This window comes from Neolamprologus multifasciatus, chromosome 10 (assembly GCF_963576455.1).
Source record: "Neolamprologus multifasciatus chromosome 10, fNeoMul1.2, whole genome shotgun sequence".
Taxonomy (NCBI): Eukaryota; Metazoa; Chordata; class Actinopteri; order Cichliformes; family Cichlidae; genus Neolamprologus; species Neolamprologus multifasciatus.
Window position 1 is genome coordinate 32,765,178 of NC_140448.1, and position 15,167 is coordinate 32,780,344.

The 15,167-nt window shown below is 44.1% G+C and overlaps 2 protein-coding genes and 1 long non-coding RNA gene across 3 annotated transcripts; 1 reads left to right on the forward strand and 2 right to left on the reverse strand.

The window, feature by feature from the left end:
- Window positions 1-733: 733 nt before the first annotated feature.
- Window positions 734-2,393, reverse strand: LOC146510595 (odorant receptor 131-2-like). The gene has a single exon (XM_085175595.1). It carries the CDS (start codon window positions 2,287-2,289, stop codon window positions 1,318-1,320), a length of 972 nt encoding a protein of 323 aa, XP_085031721.1. The 5' UTR covers window positions 2,290-2,393; the 3' UTR covers window positions 734-1,317.
- A 5,605-nt stretch (window positions 2,394-7,998) lies between these two features.
- LOC146510596 (odorant receptor 131-2-like) lies at window positions 7,999-10,829 on the reverse strand. The gene is made up of 2 exons (XM_085175509.1): window positions 9,223-10,829; window positions 7,999-8,189 (listed from the first exon to the last, which is right to left on the reverse strand). The coding sequence occupies exons 1-2, from the start codon at window positions 10,151-10,153 to the stop codon at window positions 7,999-8,001; spliced, it is 1,122 nt and encodes a 373-aa protein (XP_085031635.1). The 5' UTR covers window positions 10,154-10,829.
- Window positions 10,830-12,731: 1,902 nt separating this feature from the next.
- On the forward strand, window positions 12,732-13,913 carry LOC146510597 (uncharacterized). Its single transcript, XR_014876447.1, has 3 exons — window positions 12,732-12,879; window positions 12,990-13,064; window positions 13,217-13,913. It is a non-coding gene; the product is annotated as an uncharacterized LOC146510597 (long non-coding RNA).
- The last annotated feature ends 1,254 nt before the right edge of the window (window positions 13,914-15,167 follow it).

A 15,167-nucleotide genomic window follows, 5' to 3' on the forward strand; every position in this document is an offset into this window, starting at 1 on the left:
TAATGAGTTTCATAATTTCTATTTTCTGTCCTATTCATCACATATTTCATAATATAAGCTTATATAAGCAGAGAGAGAAGATATGGAAACTGTGGAAAACTTTAGAAAAGGACTGTGCTGTAACTCAGATGGTGGATACATTATTGAAATCGAATAGGTAACATTATTGTAATGTTGTAAATGTAATTAAGTTTATTTATATAGCACCAAACCACAGCAACAGTCATCTCATGCATTGACAAACCATCATTATTTAATGTGAACATATGTTAAGCCCTGCAAAGTTAGCACATTATAACTTAATTTTCCACCTCATCCAATGGCATCATTGTTTTTTGTTTTTGTTTTGTTTTTCAATTTTGAATCCACAGTTTTCAGTCACATGACTGACTCACACATGAGCTGTCCAGTAGAATAAAAATCTCACCTGTCCCGAATCAAGACCACTCAGATCATCTGTTCATGGAAAAAAGCTACGATATAAGGAGAAACTATACATTTCGGGGACTAGTGATCCATATTCTCCCCCAGCCCCTGTTTGGTGACATCTACATGTATCTTGCAGAGAATCCTTCACCTCACACTGCTGCCTGAATAAAAGCTTTCAACTGCAGACCTGTAAGGCTGGGTTATTTAAGGTGTGCTCACATGTTGCCGGTATGCCATTTTGGCAGCTGTAAATAAGCAAAGTGCAGCTATATATATATCACAAAGTCCCAAAGGTCACCTCAAGACGATTTATGTAATAGTGTGAACACCATACAATATACAAAAAGTCTGTGATCAAACTATTTAAGACTTTTTGTTGATTGAAAATTCACCAAATTATTCAAGACTGATAGCCGAGAACAACTTTACCAACACAAAGCACCTTTAGTTTTCCAAAGTGCTGAATTTATTTGCACAACTTGGAACGCAAAGAAAACCCTCTAGGACACCTACAGTAATTCCAAGGCTAAACTGCAGGTTTAGAAGTAGCACAAATGTAGGCCAATTACATCTAATTAAAAATTGCTGCACTTTCTTTGCCTGAGCAGTGCTTGAGATAGAGTGGCTGTACACAGATTACGGGGTTAAACAAATGTGACGCTCTTTCCTGTTTTACCAAAGCATGTAATAATTTGAGAGAATTATAAAGAATTATGTTCCTTTAGTAAACAGCAGCAAATAATTCCTCAATTGTGTCATTTGACAACTGTATGGTTTTCAATAAAAATTCAAAAGTCAAGTCAGTAACAGAAGGAGTTATCCAGAATTGCAGTACGGTACTTTGAGGTTTGTATGCTTGTAAGTGTGGTGTACACTCTGACTAACTCTCTATTTCACAGCCTTCAGTCTCGGCTGTATGACTGAGTATTTCAGTCGACAGCAAAGATAATATATGAGCACAGGTCTGATGCTTTGATCTCTGATACCATAAATCAGTGAACTCAGACATCTGGGGAAAATGAAAATACAAACATAAAAAACAACCTGGATGCGCACAAACACTATCCTTGTTAAAACTCTTGCAAGTGCTGTGAGTAGTGGGTTATAAATGGTTGAAGAAAGACTGAGACCCAGCTGCACCAGATGTAGCAGCAGTGTGTTACAAGCCTTACGGGCTGAAGCTTTATCTGTGGAGGCCGACCTGGCTTCTACTATAACACCAATATAAGAGCATGTGATTGCCACACTTGCTGAAATAAACAGAACACATGTGAAGGCTTTGTTGTAATCATCAGACATAGACCCACCAGACATTGCTATTTCAGAGCAAAAGTCTTTCATCTGCAGACTATCAAGGGCTTCAAAAGGAAACTCTAACAGCAGAAGAACTCGAGTCAATATATTTAGTGAACCGATGGCCCAAATCACAATGATGGCCACACCTGTGTTGGTGATAGTGATGATGCTAGCATGCCTCAGTGGGTAGCACACAGCAACATATCTCTCCAGAGACATCACCACCAGCGTGACAGGAGAGACCACAGTTGTAAGTTTGGCAAGCATGGTGAGAAAACCACATACAGGATATGTTAGTGTCATCCTACAAGCAGCAATAATATACAATAACTGACTCAGTGCCATCTGTACTGTGTCTGCAAACAGAAGGTTATACAGGAGAATGTATCGCGACGTCTCACAGAACAAAGCTTTACTCCTTAAAGTAAAAAGCATGATTCCATTGATGAAGAGAAATAAACAACATGGCAGTGTAGTCAGAGTGGAAAATAAAACTCTTTCCAAAACCCCTTGATACTGCTGGTTAGCAGCAACATTGGTCAGAGACAGATTTGCAAGTAACATTTCAATAAAGAAATTCAGTTTTTAACATCTTCAGTGGAAATAAAACACAAAAAAGTATTCCAACATTTAAAACAGAAAGATCCACAAAGCTCATTTCAGCTCATCCTCCTCCTGCAGGAAATTAATAGGTTAGAGGGCTGTGGTTGTGTATATACGCTCTGTAGTCACACCTTTTCATGTGACTATCACATGTCTGCATTATTTTTTTCCAGTTTACTTACAACCCCCCTCCTCGCCCCAGGGACATGATAACTTGAACATTATAGTATAGGAGTAATACATTAATAGCCTATAGTTGATTCCATATTGTTTAAAGTCAAAGGAGCTTGCAAAGAAAAGCGTCTGGACTTCTTTAAGTTGCTTGAAGACGTTTCACCTCTCATCCAAGAAGCTTCTTCAGTTCACTGGTGGAGAGTCCCAGATTTAAACCTAGTGGGTGTTTCCCCCCAAAGAGGTACAAAGGACCCCCTGATGATCCTCTAATCACATGAGCCTAGGTGTGAAACTGGGTGTGGGTCCCAATCAGCCAGGGTTTCGGGTGAGCTCATTGTGAAACCTGGCCCCACCCTATCATGCGAATTCCTGAGGTCAGGTGGCCCAGGATGTGAGTGGGCGTTAAGGCGTCTGGGAGGGAACTCAAAACTGGATTATAGATGGCAGAGAGTTGGTGTCGTAAACCACCGCCTCTGTTCAAAGATGGTCGCTCACAGTGGACATAGATGCTTCTTTCACTCCTCTTTCAAACCATCTGTCCTCTCTGTCCAAAATGTGAACATTGGCATCCTCGAAAGAGTGACCTTTGACCTTTACAGTGGGGCAAAAAAAGTATTTAGTCAGCCACCGATTGTGCAAGTTCCCCACTTAAAATGATGACAGAGGTCAGTAATTTGCACCAGAGGTACACTTCAACTGTGAGAGAAAGAATGTGAAAAAAAAAATCCATAAATTCACATGGTAGGATTTGTAAAGAATTTATTCGTAAATCAGGGTGGAAAATAAGTATTTGGTCACCTCAAACAAGGAAAATCCCTGGCTCTCACAGACCTGTAACGTCTTCTGTAAGAAGCTTTTCTGTCCCCCACTCTTTACCTGTATGAATGGCACCTGTTTGACCTCATCATCTGTATAAAAGACACCTGTCCACAGCCTCAACCAGTCAGACTCCAAACTCCGCCATGGCCAAGACCAAAGAGCTTTCGAAGGACACCAGGAAAAGAATTGTAGACCTGCACCAGACTGGGAAGAGTGAATCTACAATAGGCAAGCAGCTTGGTGTGAAAAAATCAACTGTGGGAGCAATCATCAGAAAATGGAAGACATACAAGACCACTGATAATCTCCCTCGATCTGGGGCTCCACGCAAGATCTCATCCCGTGGGGTCAAAATGATCATGAGAACGGTGAGCAAAGATCCCAGAACCACACGGGGGGACCTGGTGAATGACCTGCAGAGAGCTGGGACCAAAGTAACAAAGGTCACCATCAGTAACACACTACAACGGCAGGGAATCAAATCCCGCAGTGCCAGACGTGTTCCGCTGCTGAAGCCAGTGCATGTCCAGGCCCGTCTGAAGTTTGCCAGAGAGCACATGGATGATACAGCAGAGGATTGGGAGAATGTCATGTGGTCAGATGAAACCAAAGTAGAACTTTTTGGTATAAACTCAACTCTTCGTGTTTGGAGGAAGAAGAATACTGAGTTGCATCCCAAGAACACCATACCTACTGTGAAGCATGGGGGTGGAAACATCATGCTATGGGGCTGTTTTTCTGCCAAGGGGACAGGACGACTGATCCGTGTTAAGGACAGAATGAATGGGGCCAAGTATTGTGAGATTTTGAGCCAAAACCTCCTTCCATCAGTGAGAACTTTGAAGATGAAACGAGGCTGGGTCTTCCAACATGACAATGATCCAAAACACACCGCCCAGGCAACAAAGGAGTGGCTCCGTAAGAAGAATTTGAAAGTCCTGGAGTGGCCTAGCCAGTCTCCAGGCCTCAACCCCATAGAAAAGCGGGAGTTGAAAGTCCGTGTTGCTCGGCGACAGCCCCAAAACATCACTGCTCTTGAGAAGATCTGCATGGAGGAATGAGCCAAAATACCAGCTACTGTGTGTGCAAACCTGGTAAAGACCTATAGTAAATGTTTGACCTCTGTTATTGCCAACAAAGGTAATGTTACAAAGTATTGAGTTGTATTTTTGTTATTGACCAAATACTTATTTTCCACCCTGATTTACGAATAAATTCTTTACAAATCCTACCATGTGAATTCATGGATTTTTTTTTCACATTCTGTCTCTCACAGTTGAAGTGTACCTCTGGTGCAAATTACTGACCTCTGTCATCATTTTAAGTGGGGGAACTTGCACAATCGGTGGCTGACTAAATACTTTTTTGCCCCACTGTAGATGCAGATGGACAGCTGAGTCTTGTCCTGTGGAGGTGGCTCTTCTATGTTGTGCCATGCGCTTGTGAAGTGGCTGCTTGGTCTCTCCGATGTAGAGGTCTGGGCATTCCTCGCTGCTGTACAGCATACACCACATTGTTAAGTCTGTGTTTTGGAGTTTTGTCTTTGGGATGAACCAGTTTTTGTCTGAGTGTGTTGCTGGGTCTGAAATGCACCGGGATGTCATGCTTGGAGAAAACTCTCCTGAGTTTTTCCTGATACACCAGCTACATAGGGGATGACAATGTTGTTGCGTCTGTCCTTCTTATCCTCCCTCGCTGTTGGATAAATTTTCATGAAAACATAATATTGCCTTCCATTGCTATGCAGATGATATCCAAATCTATTTCCCCCTGAATTTAGATCTCCAGTCCCCTCTATTGCTTTTGCTAAACTGCCTGCGTGATGTTAAAGACTTGCTACTGCACAACTCTCTCACCCTTAATGAAAACAAAACAGAAATGAGCATTTTTGACAGTCACATCCCCGTGGAACAGCTATCGGATATCCTGGGATCCTATACCAGTCATCTTTCCTTTACTGTTAGAAACCTTGGCGTAGTGCTGGATAGTTCCCTCAAATTAGACAAGCAAGTGTCTGCAGTGGTGAAAACCAGCTTTTACCAACTACGCCAAATTTCCAAGGCAAACCCTATATACAACATAAAGACCTAGAAAAGCTCATTCATGCTCTTATTACTTCAAAATTGGACTATTGCAATTCTCTTTATCTAGGCCTTCAACTTTCCTACATCCAACGCCTGCAACTTGTCCAAAATGCCACAGCATGTCTTTTAAGCGGCACCAGAAGACATCATCATATTACACTTTTAAATTTTAAAGTTATTTTAAATTTTTAAATAACTTGGCACCCAGCTACTTAATCAACCTCCTTGACCTATACACCCACAAGAGAGCACTTAGATCCTCTAATCAGTGGCTCTTAGTGCAAACCAATGTCCCGATGGAAGACTAGAGGGGATCGTGCTTTTGCTTTTGCCGCACCTCCATCCATCCATCCATCCATCCATCCATCCATTTTCTTCCGCTTATCTGCGATCGGGTCACGAGGGGAAGCCGACCAAGCAGAGAAGCCCAGACCTCCCTCTGCCCAGCCACCTCCTCCAAGGCGTTCCCAGGCCAGCCGAAAGATATAATCTATCCAGCGTGTCCTGGGTCTGCCTTGCCTCTACTCTGAGCCCCTCCCAAATGGCTGAACTTCTCACCTTATCTCTAAGGCAGAGGCCAGCCACCCTTCGGAGGAAGCCCATTTCCGACGCTTGTATCCGCGATCTCGTTCTTTCGGTCACTACCCACAGCTCGTGGCCATAGGTGAGGGTAGGGACGTAGATCACATTCACACTCAGCTCTCTTTTCACCACAATGGACCGGTACAGCGTCCACATTGCTGCGGCCGCTGCACCAATCCGTCTGTCAATCTCCCGCTCCCTTCTCCTGTCACTCGTGAACAAGACCCCGAGTTACTTAAACTCCTCCACTTGGGGCAGAAACTCGTCCCCGACGTGGAGTGGGCACTGTTGGGATAAAATTATTTGAAGTGCCTCAATTCTACAATTCTATGCTTTATATTGACTAAAATGCCATATAACCATATAGGGTAGTATTAAGTGGACACGGCCCTGAAAATAAAGGCATTACTAAGTGTCCTTGGGGGGTAGAATGCTGTAGACTCTCGCTCACGCTAGCCTGGGAGAAAGTAGATGACAGGGGACCATGTTCTAGTGGAAAGTTACTGAAAAAACTGTTGTTTAGACATACTTTTAAGTTTGAATGAAACCAAGATGGCGCCAGTATGCACGTCTCCGCTTCCCCGAGTTCTATCTGTTGTTGGCTATTTTATTTTCTATATGTTTCCTGGTTTTTACCACACTAATTTTTTATGATCGTCAAACCACTGTTCGATCTCCGACCTCTGAAGCATCAATCAGCAAATCCGTACTGGAAACCGGGAAATTTCACCCCGTTTCCCCCAGACACGACTGCATGTGTACGCTGCTTGCCTTTTTTCCTCCCCGTTAAGAAACGCTCTAGACGACGGGGAAAACGGAGCAGCATCCGGACTCGCATCAAAGCCTAATTAAAATTACATGGAGTAATCAACTACCATGCCATTTTGGATATCTTTCAATCCCTATTTTCTACGAAACAAACAAAACACAAGGAGCCAGAAACCAAAACTCAGGGAACAAAGTCCAAAACAGAACAAAACAACAGCACTGAGGCCCAGGAACAGTCCAAAAGAAAACAAACAAAAGGGCCCATGAAAGGCGCAGAGGCCCAGGCAACAGTCCCGAAAAGGTTCAGGGGGGCGGCCCGGAGGCCGACGGCCCAAGAGCCCAGAAAACAGTTCAGGGGGCTGGGCAGGCGGGAGGCACCGGCGGCGACGGAGCAGGTCAGGAGGCCGGCCAGCCGGGAGGCACCGGCGGCGACGTAGTTCAGGGGGCCGTCCATGACGGCGGCGACGTAGTTCAGGGGCCGTCCATGACGGCAATGACGTCCAGTCATCGGCCTGGAAAGCGGCCGAACAGGACGTGCAGGACGAGCAGGCCGGACAGGACATGCAGGACGAGCAGGACGTGCAGGACGAGCAGGACGGACAGGACGTGCAGGCCGGACAGGACGAGCAGGACCAGACAGCATGGGGACCTCAGGCGCAGACGAAGCTAGACGGAGCGAGGCAGGACCAGGTGAAGCCGAAGGCGAAGACACGGAGGCCGGACCAGGCGACGCAGAGGCTGAAGCTGGACCAGGCGGAGCTGAAGACTCGGAGGCTGGACCAGGCGGAGCTGAAGACTCGGAGGCTGGACCAGGCGGAGCTGAAGACTCGGAGGCTGGACCAGGCGAGGGTGGCGCTGCAGGCGACGGCGTAGGAGCCGCAGGGGGTGGCGCTGCAGGCGATGGCGCTGCAGGCGATGGTGCTGCAGGTGATGGCGTGGGAGCCGCAGGCGACGGCGCTGCAGGCGACGGCGCTGCAGGCGACGGCGTGGGAGCCGCAGGTGGTGGCGCTGCAGGTGACGGCGTGGGAGCCGCAGGTGGTGGCTGGACGGGCCCCTCGGACCCCCCAGCGGAGGCAGACGAAGGCTGGACGGGCTCCTCGGGCCCTCCAGCTGACGAGGCAGGAGGCTGGACGGGCTCCTCGGATCCTCCAGCGGGAACAGACGACTGGAACGGTTCATCGGACCCTCCAGCGGGAAAAAACGGCTGAAGCAGTTCCTCGGACCCTCCAGCGGGAACAGACGGCTAAAGCGGTTCCTCGGACCCTTCAGCGGAGACGGAAGATGGCTGGAGCGGTTCTCCAGAACCCCCAGCAGGAACAACAGGTGGCAGAACAGATGATTGAGGAGAGGAGCGACGGTGGCGTCGTTTCCTTCTGGATGAGGGAACTGAAACTGGCGGAGAAACGGAGACCTCTTCATCGTCCGACCACATAGCTGCCAGGAAAAAGGCAGGTGAACAAACAGGTGAAAGAGGTCCCGGCTGGTGTGTGGAAGGAGAGGAAGTCTGTGGTAGCGTTGAGGCAGGTGGTGAGTGTGTGTTGTTCTGGGGCTGCGGTAAAGAAGTGGAGGTGGAGGTAGAGAGAGCAAGCTCGCCAGCCCTGACTTGCTCCCTCCAGGCAGCTATGGAGCTGGGTTTTTAGCTGGATTTTATCTGTGGGTTTGCTGAATTTCTAGGAAACCTCTTTGTTTGTTAAGGTAACCTCTAAGTTATGACTGTATTCTCATCACTGGTGATTTCTTCCTTGTGTTTTCACTTCTTTGATGAAGGAGATTTCTTCTCAGATGATAAAATATAGATATGATTCATATCTTGAATTTGAAGGTGTACACACAAATTCAAATTGGTTTCTAACGGTTCTATGATTTCTCCTCCAGCTTTATATATGAAAATGTGAATAGGCAGAATGTGCATCTGGCCAAGGGGAATGATTAGCTGAGTGGAAAAATATAAGTGACTGTTGAACTGGGAGTGGGGAGTGTAGATATATTTGTAGCCTCAGTATCGCTCTGCGTTGGTTGAAAAGAGTGACAACACATGACCAGAGTGACACTTGATGATGTCCCTCATGAAAATGGCAAGTGTTTAAATCATGCTTGTTAAGCATGATGGTGTTATGGAGGTGAAAACTGTCTATATATAGCAAATGACTATATTAGGCCCGGTGGTATGATGGAAACACTAATTCTGAAAAAAAAAAAAAAAAGGTTAGTCATTGGTCTGAGTCAAAGTCAAGGTGGCAGTTTACTTCGGCAATGACTTTAATTTTCCAATCAGCAGCAGGATCAAGAACAAGAAAGAGTTTGGCAAAAAGCTGGAATTTTATATTTGAAAATAATTAACAGTGTACTCCAGTCTGGATCAGTTTAATATGAGAGGTGTACATCTTGCAGAAACCCAGCAGATAATCTGAGGCTTACTTTTATTAAACCATTTCAGATTCCAGGTGAAATATTGCAAGTTACTGACTTTGTTTCTGATGACAGCATAGGTGGTACATGAGGACAGGTCTGATGGTCTGATCTCTTAGCCCATAGACTAGAGAACTCAGGCATCTGGGTAAGATAATAAAGCACAAATAAAATACATTCTGAACCCATGAAAATACTGTCATTGTTACAGTTCTTGAAAGGGCTGTGAGCAAAGGGTTATTAATAGTAGAGGAGAGACTCAGGCACAGCTGCATCATATTCAACAGCAGAGTGTTTCGAGCTCTACGTGCTAAAGCTTTGTTTGCAGAGGCCAACCTGGCAGCTAATATCACACCGATATAAGAAAAAATGACTGCCACACCAGCTGATACAAACACTAAACATGTGAAAGCGGTATCATATTGATCAGACCTTCTCCCGAGTAATAGAGCTATTGTAGAACAACTGTCTTTCATCTGCAGGTTTTTCAACACTTCAAATGGGAAAAAAAAGATGAATCGAGTGAGATTATTTAGTGAACTGATAATCCAAATCACAATGATAGCAGCCCCTGTGTTTCTGATGGTGATGATGGTAGGATACCTCAGTGGGTAGCACACAGCTACATATCTCTCCAGAGGCATCACCGAAAGGGTGAGAGGGGAGATCCCAGTGGTGAGATTGGCCAGCAAGCTGAGACATACACATACAGGATATGGCAATTTTACTTTAAAAATAGAGAGCAGGAAAAGAACCTGACTCTGTGCCAGCTGCACAGTGTCTGCAAAAAGGAGGTTATACAGAAGAATGTAACGGGGAGTGTCACGAAACACCGGCTTACTCCTCAGTGTGAACAACATGGTCCCATTAAGGAAGAGAAAAATAAAAGATGGAACTGTTGACAGAGTGGAAACAATAATTACCCTCAGTAGGTCCTGATACTGCACTTCAATAGACATGTTAGTGTAAGACTGAGATACATTTGACATTGCAGAAAATTTATGACATGTAAAACATAAATCTGTTGAAGTCAATGTAGCACAGAATCCCAATAATTGCTGTATTCATAAAGGAGAAAAAACATTAAAATATCTCACAAAAGGCTGGTGGTTGATAAAAATCCCAGTCCCACAAAAAGATTTTACTGTTCCTACCAGCAGTCATCAGGTCAGGATCTGTGTTTGCCCATTGTTGGCAGAGCTCTTCTACAGAGTTGGTCTGACATTGCATACAATTTATTCGTTCTGTCCTCGCAACCTTACAGTGTCATGTGACACTCAGTTGCAGTGTCACATGACAATGATCACTAATGAGCAATGTAAACATTCTTCTTTGTTTTTGCCCATCCCGTTTGGTTCTGTAGCCATCAGAATTTCTGTCTGAAGGCCAAAGAAGATGCCCAACAGATTTACTTTGGCAAGTGGATCATCACGGCCTTGCCATATTGGTCCAACTTTGTTATTATTATTTGTTTATTTTATTTTCAGTTCTTACAGATTGGACAGATATGACTGGAGGATAGGAAATGGAGAAAGAAAGTAAGAGAGGGAGGGAAAGAAAAACAGAGGGGAAGAGGGACAGTGAGAAAGTGCACATAAAAAAATTAACCGGATCACTTGATAAGAAAAGAAAAAAGAACAAAAGAGAAAACAAGCAAAAAAGAGATCAACATAGACACAACACCATTACAATAATCTAGCTAAGTGTAAATTACAGTAGATACTAATTATTGAATGTTATGGTGCATCACGCAAGACCAACAGTGCACAGTGTACTTTGAGGTAGCAGCCAAGAAAGGTGTAGTTTGTGTCTGTGAACACCCTTGTTCACAAACCAGCATTGTTGGGAAGGTTACTTTTACCTCTTCTACTACAGATAACAGAATACATGCTCCAAAATGTATTTTGTAACATATTCCATCACGTTACTCAATGAGAGTAACATATTCTGAATACTTTGGATGCGCCAGAGTGGACCGAGCCCCAGGCTCAGAGGCCCCTGGAAGGGGCCCAACCGAGCCACGGGTGCCAGGCCCCGCCAAGCAGCCACCAGGTGTAAGTTGGTGCACGCCTGAGCGCCCAGTCCAGGACACCAAGAACCACCAACGTACCGACATCTGAGGGCATCAGAGTGTGGAAAAGAGAGAAAGGCCTACATATCTTGGAGGGCCTGAGGTGACCCAACCTGACATATAGACACAGACGTACAGGAACAAACAGACACAAATGTGTCCCACCCTCATGCACACATATACAGATACTCGACACTCACCCAAAGCAGAGACAGACACAAATGGACACTGTACACACAACCACTCTCCCAAACATACCCTATACCCCAGGGCCAGGTAGCCTTGCCCCAGAGAGGGAAACTGCACCTAGACCCAGGAGATGTTACCCTTTTCCCTGGGGTGGAGACAAGCAGACCGTCCCCGGCTCCACAGTAGCAGGGAGGCCCCGCATCCCAGACCTCTGTCATGGTCTGGGTGAATGCTCAAACTTTTCTGCGTCCTGGTGATTCCACCTCAGGGGAGGCCCTATTTCCTTGTCATCATTACGCCTGAGAGTAATTAGGCTGCAGGCTTTTTATGATCAGCGTTCTCAAGAACTCATCGCCAGAACGTCTGCTAACTCACGTTGGTGAAGGCTTCTATAATCAATGAGAGAAACATAGTCATAGATATTCTCGTGCTAACGTTATTTTCTGTCCTCACAGTAATCCACTGGATATCGCTGCTCCCCACTGCGACACTGGCCCGTTAATCCGCTGATCAACTCGCAGATCCTCCGCACCTCTTTACCTACCTGCCCCCTTGCCCAGCCTCAGATATTCACGGAGTTATTCTCTGGACTCTCCTGTTTTTATATTCGGATTCACTTACCCCCCTCCACGCCTTGTTTCCTCCAGCAAAAAAGTAAGACCGGTTACATTTCACCACACTGTTGTAACGGCTGGAACACCTCCTCACACCTGTCTCCCTCATTACAGTGTTTTTGCCACATAATTCCTCTCTGGCTTCATTTCACGGTTGCTGCTCCGCATGTTATCTGGTGTCGGGTTCCCCTCTTTGGTCCACGACAGCTCAAAGACTCCCTCTTGGACCTCACCACCCATTTAACCGATTAACTAGTACCTCGTTTTCAGTTCGTGTGTGTTGAGCCTGTTAGAGTCTAAAGTCTCTTTCATGTCTTTGAAGCGGTTTGAATGTGTGTCCATAGGAACACAGTGTATTTTCGTTCATAGTGCCTTCAAAGAAGAAGTGTAGTTCCCTTAGTATTGCGGCTAAATGCTCGCTCATAGTGGTTTTTAATAGGAAAAGTTAAGTTGCGCTCTCAGCATGGTAGCTGTAATCTCATCTCCTGCGTCTTATTTAAGAACTTCTAGTTTAGAATCTTTTGCCACCTAAGTCGCTCGCTCTTAGTTCATAGTGGATGTGTCTGACGTGTTTTTGCATCCTTGTACATTTAGTGTTTCCATGCCAGACCATCTTGATTGAATGTAACTTTGCTCCACAGAAGTTTATGGTAGACATATTCATATTGGTATCTAATAAATGATTAATTCTTAGATTTTATCGAACGTTAATTTATAAATTGTTTCTGTCTTTATGTTTGTTTCAGATTATGCAAGATGAAATTATTCAGTCAGCAAGACACTTGCTGCAGTTGCTGACATCATCCAACCGAACTGCTGCTGTGATGAATCATAATACAAGGTTTACTTTAGCAAGACTTATGAGTTAATGCTACATTTAACTAAATTGTTATATATTTTTTGTGTCCAATATTGTCTCCATATGATTTTGTTTTTTGCAACATCTTGCAGAGAACAGAGTCAAGGTGGCCAGGGTACCAGCTTGGTCAACCCTGAAAGACCATCCGTTCATCAAGAAATGACCAGGTGAAAAAGTCATAAACTAAACACTCTGCATGGAATTTAGGATGCAACTTTATCTTACCTGCTCTACACTCAGGGCTTGAATTACAACAACAGTCAATCACATAAAAAAAATATACTTTTGGTAGTTCTGTGTCTCTCTCCTCCAAACCCAGATGGCTGCTGGTACTGAACCGGGTTCTGGTTCTGCTGGAGGGTTCTTATTGTTAAAGGGGAGTTTTTCCTCTGCACTGTCACTTCATGCTGCTCAGTGTGAGGGATTGTTGAGGTTGAGTCCATATGTCCTGGGAACAACTGCTGGGCAATGACACCATGCAATCTTCTGGGATTCCTTAGAGAGAAAACCTGTGAACTGCACTTGTCCTTGGTCTTCACAGCTCACCTTTTTACTGTTTATTGAATCAAAATGCTCCAGTGACATGGATTCTACATGTAACTGATGTGATGTTCTATAAAGTGGTTTTAATAATAATAAAAAAAGGCAAAAATTTGTTTGTTTCTTTATTCAATTTTTGAACAGTGGGACTCAGTCAGTACATATTCAGTAAATGCAAATTATTTACACGGCAGTGCACTACAGGCACAAATCTAGACCCCTAGATAAAACATTATGGCATTATAGCAGTGACAACTCCTCCACAGTAGCAGGTGGGATTTTTCTTTTTTGAGGACGGCTCCTTTTACCTGTCACTACAGATGGTCTGTTTATGTTTTGATCAAGAGCCTTTTTTTTGGGCAGCTGAAGAGAAGTCTATCTTATGGCCAACCTCTGACTGTATCTTGGTCACGTTACCCAGCAAAACCCAGCATGCAGGTTCATCTGTAACAGTCCTTGTGCCACAGATCAACACTGCTGCTTCTACTTTAAACAAAAGAGCAGTGACGTGCAGTGGGCGGCTTCAACCTTCCCTGTGATGCTCACAGAGACCCATGGCTGCAATGCTGGTCCATTCAGTCTTTGAGAGTGCAGGACCTGAAACAGACAAAGTTCATTTAAAGACAAGAACTATGAGCCAAGGCCGACATAAATGTGTTTAATCTACTTTATCATAAATGTAACAAAGTGTTTAGAAAGTTAGCGCATACATGTAATTTTTCATTTCTTTATGTGTCCACCTATAGAATGCTGCAGGTTATAGTGTAAATCTGCCTGTTCTCTGTCAGAAACCTGCCTGCAGAAAATGAACCTAAAGGATGTAATGCAAGGATGTCATCACTTTAGAGATGGAGAAAGCATAAAGTGACAATTATGAATCACTTAATATGATAAAGAGGTTCTGCAGGTCATTAATCAATGTATAAAATTAAAATAAAATGTATTTTTAGTGACACAAGATACAAACATGGAAGCAAGATGTATAATCGCTCAGTTTGGGGAAATTGTGGGTAGCCTGCAAGGGCCTCAACTTCTCCATTCCCACAATGTGCAACAAATGGGCACAGCTGATCTTCAACAGTGGAACATCGGCCAGTTACTTCCAACTTTAACGCAGCTTGTAGTCTTGGAGAGCAGCACACCAAAACTGCATGCACAACTTCTGCTAACAGTGGAAACGGATTAAGAAATCCATGCAAACAGATTCATAACCGAAAGAATATTATTTTACAGGATTAATTATATCAGCCGCTGGCTGATCACAAACCCTGAGGGTGTATACGAGAAGCAGAAGAAGCAGAGGGAATATCCCGTTTAAGTTTAGATAGTATTTGTAAAGATATTGACCATATCCTTTTCTGAAAGTGTGGATATAATGGATGGGGTAAGGTACTGGCATGCTACAACTTTATAGTTGTTAAATTCTGGGTACAAGTATACATACCCATCTTGTACATGTTTTTTATTATTATTATTATTATTATTAATAATATCACCCTACCCAATTACATGTTTCTTTTAATCAGAGTATGCTGTTTTAATGACTTTACAATATCATTTACATTGTGTTCCTTACATTTTCCCTAATTGTATGTTATATTAATCCTATATTTCCGTTTTAATATTTCTAATGTTTGCCTTGTTTTCTTCACTGTCTGGTCTGCCTCTGTCTCGCCTGTATGGATGCATTTACACCTAAATTTCCACAACAAAGGATGTTTTAATTCACC